General features: G+C 46.6%; 1 protein-coding gene across 1 annotated transcript in view; it reads right to left on the bottom strand.

Moving 5' to 3' along the window:
• Window positions 1-24,237, bottom strand: part of zfpm2a (zinc finger protein, FOG family member 2a) — a gene marked incomplete at both ends in the record, with an annotated part of 161,821 nt that overhangs the window by 85,592 nt on the left and 51,992 nt on the right. Inside the window, 1 exon segment of the mRNA XM_080857287.1 lies at window positions 12,113-12,214. Within this exon segment, the coding sequence (XP_080713413.1) occupies window positions 12,113-12,214 (102 nt within the window).

Here is a 24,237-nt window from a genome sequence, read left to right as displayed (position 1 = left end):
TGTGTAGGAGCAGGGAGTCCTGATTAGAAACAAGGCTATCTCTGCATCCTGAATCATCTCCATTCTGCCGGTGAACGCTTCACTAAAAGCCGCCATAGAGCAGGGCAGTAGTGGATACAGCAGAGTGGTGAGGGCTGTGTGTGTGTGTGTGTGTGTGTGTGTGTGTGTGTGTGTGTGTCTGTGTGTCTGTGCCTGTGTCTGTGTCTGTGTCTGTGTGTGTGTGTGTGTGTGTGTGTGTGTCTGTGTGTGTCTGTGTCTGTGTGTGTGTGTGTGTGTGTGTGTGTGTGTGTCTGTGTGTCTGTGTGTCTGTGCCTGTGTCTGTGTCTGTGTCTGTGTGTGTGTGTGTGTGTGTGTGTGTGTGTGCCTGTGTCTGTGTCTGTGTGTGTGTGTGTGCCTGTGTCTGTGTGTGTGTGTGTCTGTGTGTCTGTGTCTGTGTCTGTGTGTGTGTGTGTGTGTGTGTGTGTGTGTGTGTGTGTGTGTGTGTGTGTGTGTGTGTGTGTGTGTGTGTGTGTGTGTGTGTGTCTGTGTGTGTGTGTGTGTGTGTGTGTGTGTGTGTGTGTGTGTGTGTGTGTGTGTGTGGGCTGTATCCTGCCACACATATTACACAACAGGCTGGAAGCACTGCAGCTCAAAAATGGAGGTGTACAAACTTTACTAGATATTACTCCGACTACTGCTATACTCGTGAATGGATGATGAACTGATGAAGGTAAACCCATGAACAGAAGAAATAAAGGAATGAATAAATGAATAATGAATGGAACAAATATATAAATAACTGAGTATTAGTGTTACTTCTACAGTACATGTATTTCAAACAATTTTAACAATTTTCTGGGCATATCACTAAGTTCAGACCTCCCAAGTCCCACACTGACGGAAACTGATAACTCTATCAGCCTTCCCCCTGAATTTGTAAACAAATTCATCTTTCATCCGTGGAGGAGCTATTTTAAAGATGAGCTTTGAGTCTGACACACTGAAACACACACACACACACACATTTGCTTTGTGTGTGTGATTGTGAGTGTTAGTGTGAGTGTGTGTGTGTGTGCATGAACACTCACATATATACAAATATTCCACAGAGGAGATATGAAAACACACACACACACACACACACACACACACACACACACACACACACACACACACACACACAGTGCACATTGAAATTCATGTCACAGGCTGAATTTACTTAACTGTGGGCCTGTGCCTCGTGATAAACGGAGTGATGATCCAATAACACGTCTTTATCCATGCTTTGCTTTAATTAACGCCAGCTTGTTTGTTGAAAAGATGATTAATATGCCAATGGAAATGGCATAATTGAATAACACAACACTCACACAATTGGAGCAGAAACATAGTTGACTTACACTATTATTATTATTATTATTATAATAACAATTATTATTATTATTATCATTATTATTATTATTATCAGTGACCTCCAAACCAAGCCCTCCGAGCGCTGAGTGAGCATAAGCATTACCATGGCGACGAGAGTCAACCGGACACAGCTGTATGCGCCACTGCTCTGCCTCGTGTACAACACACACACACACACACACACACACACACACACACACACACACACACACACACACACACACATATACTGCTCTGCCTCGTGTACAACAAACTAAAACTACAATACTGACACACCTCTTCCCAACACCCCCTCAAACCACTCACCGCCCCACCACTGTGCTCCCTCCGCGCACACACACACACACACACACACACACACACACACACACACGGACACACACACACACACGGACACACACACACACACACACACCACCCACCCTCACAAATCTTCATGCAGTGGTTTGGGTCTGGATGGAGCTGAGCAGCTATGATACTCCGTTCCAATCCTCTCATGCTTAGCTAACAGGTTTGCCAGAGGGGGGGGGGGGGGGGGGGGGGGTGTGTGTGTGTGTGTGTGTGTGTGTGTGTGTGTGTGTGTGTGTGTGTGTGTGTGTGTGTGTGTGTGTATGCTGCATGTCCCCGAACATGTGGCTGCTCTCGCCTGGTGACATGAATACACCAAACACTGTAACCAATCCTTGCAGAAATGGCCCCACTAAATCGCTAAATATATGGTCCATATGGCCAAGGCTCTTTTTTGGAGGATCTGGCAACATCAACACTGCCTGAAGGCCAATGGATGACTACACAATCTAGAAAACTCTAGTAATGTGCTACCCATTACAGCAACACCAACAATGGGCAATTAATATTGGTGGCATATACAGACTTTGCCCCCTCCTGTTGGAGCTAAAGGTTTGACAGAGGGGTGTGTGTGTGTGTGTGTGTGTGTGTGTGTGTGTGTGTGTGTGTGTGTGTGTGTGTGTGTGTGTGTGTGTGTGTGAGTGTGTGTGTGTGTGTGTGTGTTTGTGTCTGTGTGTGTGTGTGTGTGTGTGTGTGTGTGTGTGTGTGTGTGTGTGTGTGTGTGTGTGTATGTATGTGCGTGTGTGTGTGTGTGTGTGTGTGTGTGTGTGTGTGTGTGTGTGTGTGTGTGTGTGTGTGTGTGTGTGTGTGTGTGTGTTACATTTCTGACTTCAGCAGCAAGAAAGAGCCCCAGAATCATCTGCAGGATTTTGGGAGAAATGAAGAGTAACTTATAGAAACCCTTCTTCAAACACACACACACACACACACACACACACACACACACACACACACACACTGCTCCAGCAAGTTACTATTGACTCTGTATTATCTTCTGTTTAAGCGTGAATGTGTCTGTATTGACACTGGGCACACATGCAGTGTGTTCAAGCTATTACCCACACGTCTCAAATGTTCTCTTTCTTTGTTGGATTGGGGGAGGCTGTGTGAGGGCATTTTGGGCATCAATGAGAAAACGTGCTCCTCGTGGGCTGAAGAAAAGAGATACAACCAGGACCTAATATATCACTTTTAAAGGAGAAACTTGTAGCCAGGTAACCAAGTGCTTCAAATCGGTACTGCATTGGAAATTCAACATATTGGAGAGCGTTGTCTCCCCCTTTCCCCTCCTCCCCAGACATACTAGTTCACGCGGGTTGCCAGGTTGGGGGACATTACACCTACACGAACGAGTGAAGACGAGCTCAACAATAAACTTTGACAATGACTAGTAACGACGAGACCTACAATATAAGTGTGTGTGTGTGTGTGTGTGTGTGTGTGTATGTGTGTGTGTGTGTGTGTGTGTGTGTGTGTGTGTGTGTGTGTGTGTGTGTGTGTGTGTGCATGTGTGTGGGCTTATATGTCCCTTGTTGCCTGAAAATCCCATGTTTATCAGTAATAGTACTACAATGTCATATTTGGAAAGTTGTGGAGACTGGATGATAACAACCTCATCTAATATTTGCAATTTGGTAGGTATCACCGTAGAAGTAATCACCATAGAAGAAAGTTGATACAACTGGTGTTATGAAAATAAATCTGTGTGGACAGAAAAAATGATAGCAAACCACAAATATTTACACATAAACCTGTTAACATATCTAAGTGGAGCTGTACTGTGACCAAAAACTGGTTTTGGCTACAATGATTTAGGTAATCTTTTGTTATACGTTATATAAACACTGACATTGGCTTAGTGTGGGTGTGAGTAAGGGGCATATCTGAGTGAGTGTGAGAGTGTACGCATGTACAGTATGAGTGTGTGTCTCTGTGTGTGTATTTTTCTGTCTATTGGGTTCTATTTTTTGCTTATCTTGAATCCATGTACAGTGTGTGGTAGGTAGGTACTAAATATGGCCCAAAACTAACTGAAAGACTGTCACTCGCACACACACATAAAAAAAAGGCCTACTTGTTGATACAGTTGCCAAGCAACAAATCCCCTTTGGACATGCACAGTCAGTCAGTGCGCCATTTGCACGGGGGTGGATCAATGAGGTTTGGCCTTGTTACAAGCCGGAATCATCCATCGGGTAACTGGTCTGTAAACGCAATGCACCATCCCTTCTTCACGTGTCCTCTGCCGAGGATCAAACTACTCTATTGAGTTACATGATTTTCAACCGCTTTGTGTTACGTCAATCTGATTCCCCGACAGAAGTACTTATTGCTGTGAGACCTTCGAGAAAATGCCTCGGGATAAGGATGACTCAAGGAGTCAAAGAGAACACCCGCCTTTCGGGGGGAATGAAGAGCAGCGGGGCTTGTCGAAAACGTCTTGATTATGAGGTGAAATAAACAACTGTGAATGAAAGCCTTTGCTCAAAGTTGGCGCTTAGCATACATTAGGCGCCGAGTCTGTCTATAAGTCCTCTTAAAACGCTTAGGTATCAGTGCAAGTTGTCTCTGACAGCCTCTACCCTTGTGCTTCGTCTGTGACGTTATCAACAGTCTTGAATGGATCTGAGCCCTACACTACGGCTAACAAAAACCTCTCTGAAGGGGGGGGGTGGTTGGTGTGGTGGAGGAGCCACCACCATTTCACCAGTCATATTCATTGGTAAAGTGTGCCGTCGAAAGTGGCCACAGTATTCGTTCACCAATCTTTGCTTTCCAAGACATACTCTCTCTCTCTCTCTCTCTCTCTATCTCTGTATTTCTCTTGCTCACTCTCTGTGTGCTCGAGGCTTGAGCGGTTCAATCAATGGCGCTTTGATCTCGGTTGGAACTATAATTATTTAACATTGTTACAAGGATTTCTCTAATCCATCCTACCATTAAATCCCTTTTACACCCTCATCTCCCGCTCCCTAATCTGCATCTGCGCACTCGTCTCGCCTCGCCTCTCCCCACTCCCCTCTGACGACACCCTGACTTAACGGTCTTCTGCAAAATTATTACAGGAGGACCACAAAAAAAAATAAGCATTCAATCGGGAAAAGGAGAGAGACAGAGAGAGAGAGAGAGAGAGAGAGAGAGAGAGAGATGGAGAAAGAGAGAGAAACTTTTTGCCCCCCCCTCTTTGGTCACTCAGTGGAACATGTCAGGTGTTGACAAGTCTCTGGAATGTTCTTAGTTTCTCACTGATGAGAGACTCCCCGTGTAGTGGTCTCTCTGTAAGATCCTCCCGAGCTGCTAGCACCCGTGTTAGCGAAATTCCCTTGCAGCAGTTTTGAGCCTTAAATATAGAGTGAGCCCTCTCGATTGTGCAACTGAGAATTAAATGGCTGTTAGGAAGGGATTTGCGAAGCCTCGAGAGTCAGATATGTAGTTTTCGCAGCGAGTGGTCATATTTAAAGCCTGGGCTTTTAAACAGCCCGAATGTGACCTTGACCTGAAATAAACTCGACCTTGGATCCACATTCTCCTATCAGGAGTAATTTGGTGAGCTTCACTGCTAAATCCTGCGTACATAACAGCTAAACGACTTCCTACTCCAGGAATAACGATGACTACTGTAAGATCTCCTGACGAAATGCATTTCTGTTTTCTCTCAGTGCTTTTTTCCCTCAACAGCCGGGAGTGGCTGACACCCGCTGTAATTGCGGTAGTGGGGCATGTTCCTGTAAGACCTCTGTTGTTATACATAAGCAGTCCCAAACTGCCTGTGCACTGTAAACGAACCCCTGCAGAATTACTTCACTATGCGTCTCAAAGCCTTAATTTATTTTAATGTCAGAGAGACAGAGATAGAATGAGAGAGAGAGAGAGAGAGAGAGCGAGAGAGAGAAAGAGAGCGAGAGAGAGAGAGAGAGAGAAAGAAAGAGAGCGAGAGAGAGGATAGAGAGGGAAATAGAGAGAGAGAAAGAGAGAGAAAGATAGAGAGCGAGAGAGAGAGAGAGAGAAAGAAAGAGAGCGAGAGATAGGATAGAGAGAGAGAAAGAGAGAGAAAGATAGAGAGCGAGAGAGAGAGAGAGAGCGAGAGAGAGAGCGAGAGAGAGGATAGAGAGGTGGGGGAGACAGGGGGGAAGAGAGACTAAAAAGAGACACAGAGAGATCTATTAACTCTCCTTGTTCCCTAGAACTCCTCCTGTCTTCTTGAGAGGTAATCCAGGCCTTTTATGCTTCTGATCCAGACATGCAGAGGACAGCTCTCACATCAAGCCCGGCACAACCATCTGTTTGTTTGGATGCAGGAGAAAACATTGATCATTCTGACGCACGTTAAAAAGACCCCGCTCCCAAAAAAAAGAGAGATAGAGAGAGAGAGAGAGAGAGAGAGAGAGAGAGGGCCCACTGGCCTTTCGCAAATATTTGTGCCTCCGTGTTTTGCCACGATATAAATAGCTGCACAGCGAATGCAAACATTTGTTGAGGCACCTGCCATGCCACCGTGGCCATCTGCTCCACAAATTCACTTAGCGTGACATATGTGCAGAAAAAAAAGCTGAAATGGCTATTGTTTAATGCGGACGGGCATTACGGACGGGCATTACGGACGGGCGCGGGTGAGAGGGATCAGTGCGACTGGGCCGCTTAGGTTGGCAGCGCCAAAAGAGAAAGAGAGAAAGAGAGAGAGAGAGAATGATAGTGAAAGTGAAAAAAGTGTGAAATAGTAAAAGCACTGTTTCCTCACAGTCTCTTCTCTACACAAAGGAGGCTTCTGGGTATTCTGTCGGTCCACAGGGGGCACGCCCCGGAGGTCAGCTCCTTCACCTGCCCGCCGGCTGCCCGTGGCCTGTGCCCAGCTGGCACTACTGGGGGAGAGTAGTGGGCAGGGCTGTGCCCGATAAGCACTGCTGAGCACGGGGGATCAGCGATGAGCAGAGCTCTGTCCTCAAGGTGATCGATTTATTTATTTATTTCATGCAGATTTACTCTTATTTGTGTCCTCACTGAAATCATCGCCTACGGTCAGCTCATTTTGGTCGAGATCATTCATCTGATTAACAGGGGTTTATTGTTGTAATTTGATTACATGGGTGTCCAGGCAAATTGGCTATTAAGTAGCGTGTGTACAGTAATCCTGTTTCCAAACAACCATTACAGGTCCACATTATCTCACAAGTTTCGCTGTTTTAATAGTTCTACGTCCAGGATGGTGTGGCAGGAAAAAAATTGCATTTGAAGATTCGCAGTACACTTTATTTAATTTTTTGGGGGGGTTTCTAAGCCAAAGTTGAGTATCGGAAAACCCTAATCTCCAGACTTGACATCCCTACGAGCAGTGATGGAAGCCAGCTTTGGTGCGGCAGATAGCTCGTGTGGGAAGATCGAGGCAAGCAGAAGTTCATTAGCACATGGGCGCTACACTCCCCCGCTCCCGCTCCCACTCCCGCCTGTTTCTTTCGCCCAGGGGAGGGTGTCAAGATATGTATCAAAGGAGCCTGCAACAATTAGCACATTACTATACATGCTATTGCCACGTTAAGACATGAGACTGCAAACATCCATGACGGAAGGGGGGAACATGAAACAGCAGATCCAAGGAGCAGATTGCTCAGGGACATGCTCCGTATCAAGAGAGAGCTACGTGGGTGTTCTCCGCGATGTCGACATCAGAGGGGACGTTCTCCGCACAAGCACACCCTCCTGCTCGACTAATGAGCTGGAAGGGCTGAGAACCGTCTCTGTGTAGAGGCGGGGTGAGAACAAAAGGGACGAGGAACACAGTGGAACCACTCCATTTCGAATCGCACATTTCTTTAAACGATAAAGAGATTAAGAAGAAGGCTCGAAAAAGGCTCAAACAAAAGTGGCAGGTTGCCCTTTTTTTAAAAGCACCTCGGCCAAAATGGAGTTGGTTAAAATAGATATGTCACAGCAGGTGTACTTGGTCAAAGTCACTTCATTAGAAATCCTCCTTCTTTTTGATGCAATGGCCATTACGCGGCCCCATTCAGATACACACTATGGGGTGATTAAGAATTATCAGCCACTGATTAGAATCACACCTGCTTAAAAACCTAAGCCAAGGAATAACAAAGGGGCGACGTGAATCTGAACATTCACAAAGGAGATAGCGAGAAGGGCCGTCTGCGAAACTAAATAAATTTACTTTTAATCGCACCGAACAGGAAAGTCATGTCCGATGTTCATATTTGATTGTCTTGATTTCCCACTTAACTCAAATGATGACATGCCCATCTGACTTTTCTAACACAATGGGCAAAATTAAAGGAAGGGAAATGGCTCTCCTTTCACGGCAGGCATGATGGGAAAGTGAATGTGGTTATTACGTGCCAAAGATTAATACCCCAGTCCCACTATAGTCGGGCTTCAAAGACATTGTTGTGCTGCCTGAAAGACAATGTTGTCATTTTGAGAAGACCCTCTCTCTCCTCCTAAGCGAGACGGCAGACAGTGAGATAGGTAGTTCGTATTGGTCTGCTGCAAGATATTCCTCATACCATTGTCAACCCCCACCCCCATCTTTCCCATTCTCACCACCAAAAAAAATGAGACTGTTGGGTCTCCAACCTTAATAGATCTAACTAGGAGAATGACTATGTAAAGAGGATCTTATCTCTGTAATGCAACAGGATTGTGTAGATACACCGGTGCAAGAGACTACTGGTGATAAAAATGTAAATATATGCTGAATTCTGTCATCTGAGTTTCCCTAACTGACCAGCCAAGAATGAACTGACAAATGAGAGACCCAGCCAAGGGCCTACGTGCTACGCCAGTGTGGCCCAAGGCATTGGTGCTGCGTTTCCATAGAGATCCATCCATAGGCATTGCATTGATGATGGGAATGATAAGGGTCATATGGTGCATGGAGAGGAGGAGACTGACCCACTCTAATGCCACATTCCACTGACGTTAGGGAAGGCACACTGGAAAAACCACTGAGTGTGTCTAAGCTATGAAGCTATAGTGGGCATGTGTGGTTGTCTCAGTGTGTGTGTGTGTGTGTGTGTGTGTGTGTGTGTGTGTGTGTGTGTGTGTGTGTGTGTGTGATTCTGTGATGGGTATGGAAAGGGAAGATAATTAGAGCCAATCACAGAACTACAGTTGCATCTCTGCTTACTCCCTCCTTCCCAAACCCCATACTCCCTCCCTCCCTCCCTTATTTTCAAAGAACTAGTTTTAAACTCAGCAGTTTCTCTCTTCTGAGGCCTTTCTCTCTGTTTTCATCCCTCCCTCCATCTTCCTCTCTCTCCCTCCCTCTCGCTCTCGCTCTCTCTCTCTCTACCTCCCTCCCTCCGTCTTCCTCCCTCTCTCTCTCCCTCTCTCTCCCCCTCTCTCTCCCTGTCTCTCTCCCTCTCTCTCTCTCTCTCCCTCCCTCCCTCTCTCTCCCTCCCTCTCTCTCTCCCTCTCTCTCTCTCTCTCCCTCCCTCCCTCTCTCTCTCTCTCTCTCTGTGGCGTTGTCTTTTTTGTGTCCCGTGGCCCCTCCTGGTTGTGTTGTGACCTGCGCGGGGCCTGTCTGCGGCCTGATCACAGTGATGGCTTATTACTGTCGTCCCCAGCGCTCTTATCTGCCGTCCGCCATGCTCATTTCCTTCCCCAGATTGAAATGCAAATGTGCAGTTTAATGATAAATGCATTATCTGATAGGGGCCGATAACACTGATTCACTGTCAGTATAAAATACACCCCCCCAGGGGGGCCGCAAAACCCCCCCCGCCCCGCGCAGACAACTTGGCCTAATCCACTTCTATAAACGTATGCACCTGCAATAAATTCTCGAGGTCATTCACATTAAACGGGCATCATATTTTGTGTATTCAGCAGCGGGCCGACTAACAGTGCAGAACAGTAATTGCTGGTGTTGCTATCTTGTTCACTGTATTATCCGAAGCTTTGATGAAGTGACTTTTTTCTCTCTCTTTTTTTTTTTGAAGAGAAGGCAAGAAAGAAAGGAACGAGAAGAATGAGAAAATAAAAAAATAAAAACAAGATAGAAATATAGTTTGGAGAACGAGAGAGGAGGGGGGCGGGCGGGCGGTGCGGGGGGGGGGGGGTAGCATTGGATAAAGCAGGAGAGAAATGTGCATAGAAAAATGAGATTCTTAAAGAAAAAAAAAATATGTATTTCCAGCCTAGGCTTTTGTGCTCGCCAGTCTATGTTCAATAACACATACAATAAGCTTAAGAGCAAAGCAATTTAATCCATTCCATGCAACCCCAGTGACTAAAACTTAAATATGATGGCGATAACAACTTCATTTAAGCCCATTCACTTTATTTCCCACGACTCGTTCACAGCGCTCTCAGAAAGGCAACGCAGTCGGTGCCACAACGCCAACACCCCCCCCCCGCGTGTGCTCGTAACTCAGCGTGAGCGCCTGGGTGAACGCTACACCGTTCTGATAGATGATCTGTGTGATATGCATGGCAACGTTGTCATACACATCGCCGTTCTCAGATAAGGACGACAGGGAGGACCAAAAGATCATCACTCTATCTGTTTAATCAGGCACACACACACACACACACACACACACACACACACACACACAGAGACACACACATACACACACACACACACACACAGACACAGACACACACACACACACACACACACACACACACACACACACACACACACACACACACACACACACACACACGCACACGCTGCTGATGAACTCCTCGCTATCAGATCTCAATCTGGGCCTTTTATGAACGCCGCATTTCAGACGAGCGTTCTGTGAAATGGTGCGTAGCATGTTTGCCATCTTTCTACATTCCCTTTGTTAGAGCATTGCCCATTGATAGTTTATTTCAAATGACCTTGTTCAGTTCAAACCAAAGCTCTACATTGCAGTGCATGCAGGAAGGTGTGGTGTGTGTGTGTGTGTGTGTGTGTGTGTGTGTGTGTGTGTGTGTGTGTGTGTGTGTGTGTGTGTGTGTGTCCAGTGCACATATGAAGGTGCATTATAGCACACAAGGCTCGCAGTCTATTCTACGTTTATTTGTATCCACTACAAATGTTCTCTTTCATAATGATACCATTCCATTATTACAGACTACGCTTCTTATTTCCCTTGCATATGCATGCTCAACACACACACACACACACACACACACACACACACACACACACACACACACACACACACACACACACACACACACACACACACACAGACAAACACACACACACACACACACACACACACACACACACACAGACACACACACACACACACACACACACACACACACACACACACACACACACACACACACACACACACACACACACACACACACACACACCAACTGTAAAGTTTTCATCTTCCTCCATAAATAAAGGAAAAGACGCTCTAATGAAAAACCTTCCTCCCTTTTAATCTCGGGCTCCTACCTTGCGGCCATTGTCAAGGATATCTCCAGATGTCCTGCTATTGAGTGTGTGTGTGTGTGTGTGTGTGTGAGTGTGCAAAAGCCCCCGGTCCCTGATGGCTTCATTTAAAACGTGTCATAATGGGGCTCGTACAAGTGATTACAGTCCTGTGGCTAATGGGCCAGGCGCTTAGAGGAGAGCCGCGGACAAGCCGAGGTCACCCCGAAATATGGCCCATTTTTTTGCCTTCTACCTGCACACACACACACACACACACACACACACACACACACACACACACACACTCACACACACACAGACACACACACACACACACACACACACACACACACACTCACAGACACACACACACACACACACACACACACACACACACACACACACACACACACACACACACACACACAGACACAGACACACACACAGACACACACACACACACACTCACACACACACACACACACACACACACACACACTCACAGACACACACACACACACACACACACACACACACACACACACACACACACACACACACACACACACACACACACACACACACACACGCCTTCTGCCTGCGGCCAGCGCTCACCTCAAAACACCTGGACGGGAGCTGCCCGCGCCTTACGCACTGACAGACTACCACTTTGTTTATTGCGTTAGATGCCTTTCCAGCTGAATCTCACGACTCGTCAGGGTAGTTCATCGATTAAAAATAGGGGCAAGGAATGAGGGCAGTTTGATGCAGTGTGCATATGACTGCCGCAGTCAGCAACAATCAAATACGGGTGTAGGGTACACGCGTCCTCACAAACACACCTGACTACCTGACAAAGAAAGACACACTCTCCCAAAACAGACGGACTTATTAGACACACACATACACGCGCACACACACACATGCATGACCTGCAAGCATTCACACTTAGATGTACTGATGTGGTTCTCTTACTTGGTCCGTCCCACTCCTCAGGTTCGGGCGGGGGGTGTCGGGTCTTCTCGTTAGAGGTGTCCATGTCTGACTCCCTCCCTTCCCGTCTCCCCTCCTCATCTCCTGAAACACACAACACAAGGGGCACTTCTGTCAACCAATCAGTGAATAGACTGAAACATTCAACACTTCTGTCAACCAATCAGTGAATAGACTGAAACATTCAACACTTCTGTCAACCAATCAGTGAATAGACTGAAACATTCAACACTTCTGTCAACCAATCAGTGAATAGACTGAAACATTCAACACTTCTGTCAACCAATCAGTGAATAGACTGAAACATTCAACACTTCTGTCAACCAATCAGTGAATAGACTGAAACATTCAACACTTCTGTCAACCAATCAGTGAATAGACTGAAACACTCAACACAGGGGCACTTCTGTCAACCAATCAGTGAATAGACTGAAACACTCAACACAGGGGCACTTCTGTCAACCAATCAGTGAATAGACTGAAACACTCAACACAGGGGCACTTCTGTCAACCAATCAGTGAATAGACTGAAACACTCAACACAGGGGCACTTCTGTCAACCAATCAGTGAATAGACAAAAGCTGCAGACCACTAAAAGAGTTGAGTTTCACTTAGTTAGACATTTTCTAAGTTATGTTATAAACCAAACGTCTGTCACACCTCTTTAGGTACGCTCCTAATATATAAATATATTTAAAGTTATGTTTGGCTCACATGTAATGCAGACCGTCAGGTGAAAGTCAGCAACAAGACTTAGTCATAACTGGAGTCGGCTTCAAAAACAATGTTGTCATTTTAAGAAGACCCTCTCTCTCCTCCTAAGCGAGACGGCAGACAGTGAGATAGGTAGTTCGTATTGGTCTGCTGCAAGATATTCCTCATACCATTGTCAACCCCCACCCCCATCTTTCCCATTCTCACCACCAAAAAAAATGAGACTGTTGGGTCTCCAACCTTAACAGATCTATCTAGGAGAATGACTATGTACAGATGATCATATCTCTGTAATGCAACAGGATTGTATGGATACTGTGATGCAAAAGACTACGGGTCATGGAAATATATATATATATATATATATATATATATATATATATATATATATAGTATATATAAAAAGTATAGAAATCACTGTGAATTCTGACATCTAGGTTTCCCTATCTTACCATCCATGGATGTGTTTAGCCAATATGTACATTTGTATAGGACCTATGTGTTAAGCCAAAATGTATATTTTTATATTTATATATAACTTAAAGAGGTAGTGCAGACTTTTGGTTGTATGTACAGTATATGTATATTGTATGTTACATTCAAGGTATTGTTTGGCTGAAATGTATTGCAGACAGTCAGTGAAAGTGCGCACCAAGCCTGAGCCATAACTGGATTGGTTCAGAGCAAGTGTGTTCTGCTCTTACATCACACAGACCCAGTAGACTTGAAGGAAATGCCTGGCAGCTTAAAACCAGCGCAAAACAAACAGAGAGCCCATTTAGTGTGCAGTAGGAGCCCCAGTAGAGAACCGCAGACAGTTCAGTGTGCCCCCTGATACTGTGTGTGTGTGTGTGTGTGTGTGTGTGTGTGTGTGTGTGTGTGTGTGTGTGTGTGTGTGTGTGTGTGTGTGTGTGTGTGTGTGTGTGTGTGTATGTGTGTGTGTGTGTGTGTGTGTGTGTGTGTGTGTGCGAGTGTGTGTGTGTGTGTGTGTGTGTGTGTTTACCCCAGCACCTCAGGGCCGTGGTGCATCCCCATGAGTACACTCTGTAGGAAGCCCACAGCCTCAGGATGGAACTGTGGAGCGATGTGGGCATTTAGAACGCTGTGTGTGTGTGTGTGTGTGTGTGTGTGTGTGTGTGTGTGTGTGTGTGTGTGTGTGACACACATAGCTTAGTTAATGCTCTTTAAGGCTCCGAGCAAAGCTACTCTTTGTTTTTTTTTTGTGTGTCTCTCTACGAAGGCAGCAGAGTGCTCGTGAACCCAGTTAAACACACACAGACACACACAGACACACACACACACGCACACACACACACACACACGCACCACGCTACATTCCCCACAGAGGGACAAGCTCACAGTCCTCTCCTGTCCCTGGTGGTCTGGGTAAAAGCTCCACGCCCGCCTCATTCTCCATCTATTATGCACTCTCCATAACACAGACGTACACACACACACACACACACACACACTCACTCACACACACACTCACCCTAACGCAACGCAGACGTACACACATAGTGCTGAGTGCTGTTTTAGAGGCTTATAAATCACAGAGGCAGAAGTGTTTGCTATAGGTGCCATGGGCCCTCGTAGCTGTGCACTGGGACTGGGTGGACCCAATGACCGGAGCATACTGCAGCACTGAGGTGCCTGATGTAAAGCTGCTCAGTGGTAGCATCTAAGCTAAAGGCCAGCTGTGTGTGTGTGTGTGTGTGTGTGTGTGTGTGTGTGTGTGTGTGTGTGTGTGTGTGTGTGTGTGTGTGTGTATGTGTGTGTGCGGAGAGAGGGAGGGGGTGTTGTGTTCTCGCTGGCCTGTGTATCTTTGGCGTGGACTTTGAGGAGTCAAGGAATCAAGGAGGAGCGAGGAGGAGCGAGGAGCGATGAGGAGCGAGGAGGGAGGAGGAGCGATGAGGAGCGAGGAGGGAGGAGGAGCGAGGAGGAGCGGAGCGAGGAGGAGCGAGGAGCGCGGAGGAGCGAGGAGGAGCGAGGAGGAGCGAGGAGGAGCGAGGAGGAGCGAGGAGCCACGGCGGGAGCAGGACAGGGGTTCGCCCCGGAACCAACCACGCCCTCAAGAGTGGCGGACAGATGAGACGCTGTCGGCGGGAACCAGGATGGGGAACCACAAGGTGATTCCTCCAATCACTATGGGGTCCCATACTCCCCCCACCCCTCCTCCAATCACTATGGGGTCCCATACTCCCCCCCTCCCCCTCCTCCAATCACTATGGGGTCCCATACTCCCCCCCCCCCCTCCTCCAATCACTATGGGGTCCCATACTCCACCCCTCCTCCAATCACTATGGGGTCCCATACTCCCCCTCCCCCTCCAATCACTATGGGGTCCCGTCTTCAAAATGCCTGCCTCCTTGGAGTTGACCAGAGTTAGGAGTTTTCTCAAGGTTGCTCTGGCGGACTGCAGCTGCTGTGGTGGGTCCCGGTACACCAGGAGAGTGGCCGGTGACAACAACCTCACCAGGAGCGATGTGACACCCGGCGGCGGTGATGTCCCCACCCCCCTCCAAACACACAAACACACACACACACACACACACACCCCGACCCCCCCCCACCCCCCTCGCCCAAACGCCAACTGGGGTCCATCCTGCCACGGGTTAATCTTCAGATCGGATTCACTCTCCACGGTGGGCCCCTAAGCCAGTTAAGACACGGCTCACTTCAAAGATGCCAGTAAATATCGCCCAGGGGAGAGCAGCCTCTTTCCTGCCTTGCTCGGCAAAAAAAAAGAGCGAGAGAAGAGAGAGAGAGAGAGAGAGAGAGAGAGAGAGAGAGAGAGAGGAGAAGAGGAAGTATGTGTGTGACGCTGTCCTACTTTACAGCACATGAGGTCATAACGACCCAGTTTGCCAAATGCAACTTCTTGTTTGGGACCAGGAGTCTTTTTTTTCATTCCTGTCTTTCACTTTTTTTCACACACACACACACACACACACACACACACACACACACACACACACACACACACACACACACACACACACACACACACACACACACACACACACACACAGATACCCCAACCCCTCCCTCTATTGATATTGTCAGTTCTGGAGAACCTCTTTAGTGTTCTTGTCTGTTTTGTATAATGATGAGGATAACAAAAGGCGAATATCAACAGTTTCCTTCCAACGTAGCGAGTTTGAGAGAGAAAAAAAAGGCGCCCGAGCGAGATAACATTAAAGGCACTACCTTGATCTCAGGCGAACATGTTAAGCCCTGTAACGAAACGTATTGGAAACTGTTTAATTACAGCTCAGGAAACGAGGCTACAAGATGATTCCTTAATTAAGCAGTGATTAAGGATTTCCTGCCGTCTAGCTGACACCGTTTGCAATGCATTTTAAACACAATCGCCACGGCAACCTCACAGGGAACAATGTCACAGGGCTTGATGAAGTTTCCTCTCTGAACGTGGAGGAAGAAATGGCAGGGGAGAAGAGGCAGTTAGCGCCCGTGAGTACAAAGCGAGGGGGGGGCTGGGGGTGGGGGTTGGGGGGGGGACCCCTGACACATACCGGTGTACACTGCTTGCAGTGTGTGTGTGTGTGTGTGTGTGTGTGTGTGTGTGAGAGAGAGTGTGCGTGTGTATGCTTGCAGGCTGATTTTGAAGCATCAGCTATCTGCTCAAACACCTTTCATGAAAATAATGGGCTGATGTGATTCCCTCTCAACTGGGCGGATATTAGACTCTCCATGTCAATTAGCCATTTTAGTTTCCATCAGTGGTGCTTTTCATTTCTTCATCTGTGTTGTGGCCGTTTGAGTCAACACTGTCACCTTTTGGGTTGGATAAAGCAGTCTACATGCTATGATTATTAGGTTTATTATTAGTTTCATATTCATTTCATTTATTAGTTTTGTGAGTGTGCGAGTGTGTGTGTGTGAGAGAGAGAGGGTGTGTGTTTATAATGATGCAGCAACTATGCTTGTTTAATCAGCCCTAGTGTGTGTGAGCGTGTGTGTGTATGAGTGTGTGTGAATGTGTGTGTGGGGGTGTGTGTGTGTGAGTGAGTGAGTGAGTGAGTGAGGGAGGAGGGAGTGTGTGAATGTGTGTGTGTGTGTGAGAGTTTGTGTGTGTGTGTGTGTGTGTGTGTGTGTGTGAGAGTGTGTGTGTGTGTGTGTGAGAGAGAGTGTGTGTGTCTGTGTTTGTTAATGCATCCTCGGTGTTTGTTAAATCATCCCTATCGCTACCCTATCAGTGAAGAGGCCCCGCCCCCCTGCCTAATGGCCACCGCACACGCTCTCTCAGGTCAATAAGCTTATAGGCGATTTACACACACAACTCCTCCAGCAAGGTAGCAACACACACACACACACACACACACACACACACACACATACACACACAACTCCTCCAGCAAGGTAGCAACACACACATACACACACACACACACACACACACACACACACACACACACACACACACACACACACACACACACAACTCCTCCAGCAAGGTAGCAACACACACACACACACACACACACACACACACACACACACACACACACACACAACTCCTCCAGCAAGGTAGCAACACACACATACACACACACACACACACACACACACATACACACACACACACACACACACACACACACACACACATACACACACACACACACACACACACATACACACACAACTCCTCCAGCAAGGTAGCAACAAAGTCATATTGGCTTTCCTTCCCCCACCCCCCCCCCCCCTCCCTTTCAGCATTGGCACCGCCAAGGAAGCCCTTCAAAATGTCAATCTGGAGTGTCCGATTCTAAGGAGATCTGAGCGTCGTTCTAATCCGCTGTGTGTCGGACCAAGCCAAGACGTGGACAGATTGGCCAAGGGATAGACAAAAGCTAGCTAGGGTGGGGACGACTTCAGAACGTTTTCTCACATTCTAGAAGGAAAGTTTCCTCTGCCAGGGCTAAGCAGACTATGTAAACACCCACACATTACACACACACAAAGAGTACCAATCAACGCATGTCAAAAGGCAAAAAGGGTCGTATAATGAGTGGACTCTCACATTTCAAGACATTCAAGCTAGGGCGGAGATGCCGCAGACAGTATGGCCTCAGTCACTTCAGCCAGATCTCCATGCGTCACCCCCATTAATACAGAGAGTGGTGCTATGGCCTGTCGAGATACGACCGGTCAACAATTCACAAAGAGCCAGCTGCCCTGCCATCAGGCCCCGACAAACAGCTCATTTTCAGCCTCTGCGATAAGCCGCACGGAATACAAATCTCATCTTATGATACAAACAATTTTCAAATGCCTCCAAACACCCGCCCCCCTCATCCTCCATCACCCCCACACACACCAAAAACCCCACAAAGCTCTCCAGTGGTGTGAAGTGATTAGCAAAAGGCCTCGGCCACTATCTCTTTAAAGGCCCCATAAATTCGCCATCATTACAGAATCTGGCAGTCAGCTAGCGGGCGGGTGACTGCGGCCCCGGCCTCTTTATCTCTCTGCGATTCAGTCAGTCAGGAGGGGAGAGGGTCGGGGGGAGAGGGGGGGGGGGGCATGTAGATCTGGCCCGGCTAGATTGTCATACTTAACAAACATTAATGATTCATTTCCTCTGCTGAGTCAAATAAGAACGGCTAAAGGGATGTCTCGATTCATCTTATCAAACCTTCCCCGGCAAATTAGCATTTTTCCATATTCCCACTGCTTTTTCTCCGGCTTTTTTTTTCGGGCATTCAAACGTTGGCATCTCTCCCAATTCCCTTTCTCTGATCGACGGAAAAATTATTGCGGAGATATTCCCCCCGCCGCCCGTTTCGCAGAGGATTTCCGATTACCTGCAAATGGCATACAGAAGGGGGAGCATAATTAACTCGGGGCCGCTCTGTGTTTATGGCTCTGGCGTTTCACCGAAGCCACTTTGATTCAAATGATTCCATTTCATTCGAGCGGTCGCGAGCGGTCACGTGGCGGGTCAGTGCGCCTTGGCATTAACTAAACTGACTCATAGCTATTCAAAGTCCCATTCAGATGTGATAAGCTCAACTGGGGGCTCAAACTGGACCTGCATCATAATGTGAGCATTTAGATGAACCAGTGAAATAAACCAGAAACCAGGGCTGCATTGAGGCTCTGGTCGTCATAGTAAATGACGGAGCGTGGTTGATCAGCCTTGTGTTGCTGCTTCGGTGCCATGGGTCACCGTTCAGAATGAGTAATCCACATGAATACACGTCTGAACTGGCTCTTTGACAGAACAATACTTTTTAGATGTTTTTCTTAACAGTCGCTTTTATTTCCACACGGCCTAAAACATAATCTCCACGTTGTTTGAACTCTTAGGGCGACTAAAGGTCTGTTCATAGGGACACCTGCTATACGTTTCTCTGGCAACAAGACCAAGTCCAAGTAACAAAAAAACGAAAGAAAATGAAAGCAAGGTGAAATTTCACAATTTCTGTGTAAAAAAAAAACGATGGTGCTCTGTAAATAAAAATGGCAGCACTCGTGCAATTATAGCTCTCTGTGTGACAATGGCACATAAATCAGGACATGGGCCTCGTGCGCTGCCATGCCGTTCACAAGCAGGCACAGCTCCATAAACGTGAAATTGACCACTGCGAAAGTTGTTTGAGGAAGCCTTCTTTAATCGCCAAGGAGAAGTCAAGGTCGTCTTAGTAGTGCTGGAGAGCCTGTTTTTCCAGTCATCTTGGTTGCTTTTTCTTTTTTTTTTTGAGTCCGTAGCAATCATACAGGAGTCTCATCAAGCGCTCAACAATCCCATCCAAATGCCCCCCCCCCCCCCCCCCCCCCCTCCCTCCCCCAACCCCGTTTCTCGTTGCCCGTTTCATATTTATTCACACGTTTCCTCAAACCAGCGGCCAGGGACTTCATTTCACACCGGTGTATGTTGTTTCAACACCATTACGTGTGAAGCTGCGGAGGAGAGCCCCCTCAATCATTTCATGGTACATGAGTGCGGCGCGCCGCCGCCGCCACTGAAGCCGAAACACTCTCCAAATAGTTTAAGGGTGGCCACTCAGTGGAACGCTACCGCTGCCACTGCGGCAGATTGCGGACAGGCCGCAGAGAATAGGAATGAAGCGGAAAAGATACGTCCTCCGCGGCGTTCCCCTGAAAGAGTCTTTTCCCCTTTCAATCCAGATTGTTGAATGTGGCAGCGTTTCATTTCACAGTGGAACATCCATAAGCGTGCTGTGGCGTCTCAATAAAAGGAATGTGGCGCAATCTGCCATTGTCGCGGCAGAACGGTGATGGGTGGTGAACTGCATAGATTGACGTGGCGATTAATGGGAGTCTCCGACAGAAAATCTGGAGCACAGTGCTGGCAATTCCTGGAGCACTGGTTGATGTACCAGCGAGCGATAAAAACATATATCCTTCCTGTACCACAAGAAGCTTTCTGTGAAATTTATAACTGAATGGACACGTAAAGGAAGAAAGAGGTGCAACAGGAACCTTAAGTGCTGCTTGTATTGTTTGGCCAATGGCACAAAACAGAAGCGCTTCAAGCGCAGGCCAAACAGTACTGAGGGGGTTCTGTGAGTATGGACAGTGCTGAGGGGGTTCTGTGAGTATGGACAGTACTAAGGGGGTTCTGTGAGTATGGACAGTACTGAGAGGGGTTCTGTGAGTATGGACAGTACTGAGCAGGCTTCTGCGAGGATGGACTGAGGGTGACAAGAGGGTTGAGCCCCCAGATTCAAGGTGCAACAGCTATCGACGGAGCCTCCCTTGTTCCAGCTGGCAAGGGCGAGGCGAGCGGTGGAGGACTTTGGTGGCATTCAACTTGGTGACCTTTGTGCCTTTAAGCCGCTTTCCTACTCCAGCGCGCTCTGATCAAAGTTAATAAGCGCTCCGTATGTTAATGAAAATGGGCGCTCCTCCTATTGTGTAGCGACAGCTTTTTAATACCTATTATGGGCTGAAACTTTTAATGGAGGTTTTAGGTTTCCCCCCCTGACAAGCCCTTTTTCGGAGAGTGACGACGTAGATACAAGGGGCTAAAGCTAAGAGCGCCGAGCCGAGCAGGACGACTGCTTGCCCACAAGCCCTCCTTTACACGCCAGACCTTATTCTCCGCCACCAAAGCCCGGCAGATAAAGGAGCCTGAGGATGAGTGGCTGCCTTTAGAGCCCGACGTCTGACTCCGCGCCGGGCTAATTACACCGCTGTGCCATCACATTTGAGAGGGTTTACTTAATGAAGTGGGCCCTCTCTCTCTCTCTCCATCTCCTTCTCTTTCTCTTTCTCTTCCTATAGCACAGGAATAACACGGCATAAACCGTCTTTAATGCCTGGGCGGGATTGTGCTGCATTTTAATTCGCCCACATTTCTGCACTAAGTGGGGTAAATTTAAGCCACTCAGACGTTTGGTTAAATTAGTTTTAAAGAGATCTAATTGAAGAGCAGATCAAGGGGGAAAATGGCTACACCTGATGGTTGCTCAAAACTTTTCATGGCGAGAAAGAGGGAGAGAGAGAGAGAGAGAGAGAAAGGGAGCTTGGCCAAAGCACTGCTCTGATGTGAACGTGAGACTTAGCTGAGAATTAGCGCAGATAGCGGAAGTCTAAAGAAAAAAAATCTTACGAAAACAGCTTGTGTATTTAGTGACAATAAAAGGAAGATGACTTAAGTATCGAGGAAATGAAACAGTCGGAACTTTGGGGAAATCACTGCTCTCGGTTTGTGCAGAGGCATCAGAAATATAGGACGCTCTTATGGGAAGATTTCCTCCGGCTTGGTGTTAGAGAAGACAATAGAAATATCAGCGGAGGGATTTGAGGAACTTTCCAACTACTTTGCACAACTGCTAGTGCTTGTGTACTTAAAGAACTGTGTGTGTGCTACAGTTAATCGACCCCATTGTACCCTCAGCCTCTTCTGTTGGAATATACATCATCAGATGTCAGAGTTCATTAGTAGAGGAATGATTTTAAAAAACACCACATGCTCCTCGGAATTATAATTAATCTCTCCTATTGAAACACGCATTGCACTGAATCTTCACACGTTTCGTCTGGAGTCAGTTTTTAGAACACATTAATGAGATGTTCTGTATATTACAATGCAGGAACTTCACTCAAACTCTAAAGGATACTGTTTTGGTAAACCTACAGTTGCTGGCTTTGTATTTTGATGCTGGTCACTGCATTATCACTGTGAATATGTAAGTAGACTTGGGAAAATATATGGGAAGATGTGGCTTGTTGGACAGTTTTAGTTTATCAGATTATTTAGTTTTCAAGGGTGTTTTGTTTAACTATTTATCACCTTTATGACTTTAAGTCTACAACTTGCTGCTACCTTCAGCCTATGTTAAATGTACTTCCCTTCCTTGCCTCTTAATGGTATCAAGCAGAAATACAGTAACAACTAGCTAGTCTTTGTAAGTGAGTATACAGCCTATTCATTTAGGATCAAGCATGAAAATGACCAGGTGCAGGTGTGGTCTAACAGTCACACATGTTCGTTTCATCAAAAAAGCGTACAAATATCTATTTAAATAAGTTTGGAAAAACATCTAGGATAATCACTGGTGATTCAGACTTCTCCCTGCCTCCAGTCTAAAGTGATGGCTACTCCACAGACCTAAAGGAGCGATATGTAGCCTGAAAACCAGGCATTTAAAATCGGTACTGCATTCCAATTTCAGAATATTGGAGAGCGTTGTCTCGCCTTACTTCTTTCCAGGCCCTGATAATGATTTCATATTGCTCAATTTAACAGATAACATATAAATCATTTCACATCTATTTCGGAGTAGAGCTCCACTGTTCCTCTTTGTTACAGCCTGATGCATATCTCAGATATGAAGTGAGTGCCCTCACCAGTGTCAAGTGAAGGCACTATGAGAGGCAGAGGGTGGAGAGGATGAGCTAAAGACAGGAGGAGGAGGAGGAGGAGGAGGAGGAGGAGAAGGAGAGGAGAGAGTGCAGGCCCTGCAGACCTGTCAAGTGAACATTACTGAAATCTGTGAGGTCAGTGATTGAAATCCATGAGCCACCACCACATACACACACAAGACAAGACGTGCAAGCATGTTGTGCCTTACGGAAACGGGTCTGGTTTGCCTTGAAATAAGCTGTTTGGTGATGATGAATATTGTTCAACGTGTAGAGTAATCGCGTTCATAAATTGAGTCAATTTAGAGTCAAACTTGCCGTTTCTTTCCTACAATATATTTCTGTCACGCTGGATGTTCTCGAAGTAGGAAAGAGTAGCTCCTCTGATGTGAATGATAGCAGTACATTAGCATGTGTTAGCATGGCCGCGTTAGCCAGCTCCAGTTGGGATCTCTTCACTGGCCGTCTGTCTCAAATACTAGCTGCCTTGATAACCAAGCTGCACATGTTCCACAGGTATGAAGTTGAAATTACTTAAAATGTCCATCCCTACTAGTAGCCGTGATATGTCAGTTAAGGTTAGCTAACCTTAGCTGAAGCTCAATGCTCACCTATTCAGGAGAAAATGAGTCAATCTGCCTTTCAATCCTGCTGGGCATATAGCTGTCTCCATCCCTCAAATGCATCTCCAATATTTACTTGCCTCAGGTCATGCATGCCTTCTAAGAAGGATGCTGAAGCTTTTTTGATCAGTTTATGTGTTCGTGTTCTTATTTAGCTGTCGAAATGGTACAGGAGAAATGGGCAGTCGTACAGGCCAGAACAAAATCAGACATTCCGCTCCGGAACAGACATTTTAAAATATACTGGCTATAGCATTGATGTTGGAAAAGCCAGTATTTCAGTTTAGAACAAAATCAGACATTCCGCTTCAGAACAGACAATTTAAAATATACTGGCTATAGCATTGTTGTTGGAAAAGCCAGTATTTCAGTTTAGCATGCTTCCTTAATCTCTGATGACATATCATGGTCATTGTATGATTTAGTACAGCCGTACATATAACACGTTGGTCCTTTAGGAATATGACATGTGAAGACTAAACCTGTTGACTGTTGGCCCTGACAGTCCATTACTTGAAACGAGTGACACATGTTATGTACAATTTGTTTCTCGACAAAAATTGCGTTTATGAACATGTGCAGGGGATGTACAAAAAAACTGTATTCCTCTGAGAGCATTTCAACATTTCAATAAAAAAAAAACAGGGCTTTGCAAAGGGTACGGCATCACAATTATCCAATTATGAGCCAAGTCCCATCAATATTCATGTTCTGATGCCATGTGCCTTTCATGTACTTTCTCGAAGAACAAAAGGAAAATGACTATTGCGATGCATAGTTGCCGTACAACATAAATGATTTCTTTCAAGGTCTCTCTCTGAAAGCCAGCTCCCTCAAGGCACGCTCCCGTACACGCGTAAGTACAACACACACGCTCTTAATCTGGAATGCTCCTTTTGTAGGCCACT

Source organism: Sprattus sprattus (genome assembly GCF_963457725.1).
Source record: "Sprattus sprattus genome assembly, chromosome: 19".
NCBI lineage: Eukaryota > Metazoa > Chordata > Actinopteri > Clupeiformes > Clupeidae > Sprattus > Sprattus sprattus.
The sequence above is the reverse complement of the archived record's forward strand: the minus strand, read 5'-3'. Positions and strand labels throughout refer to the sequence as shown.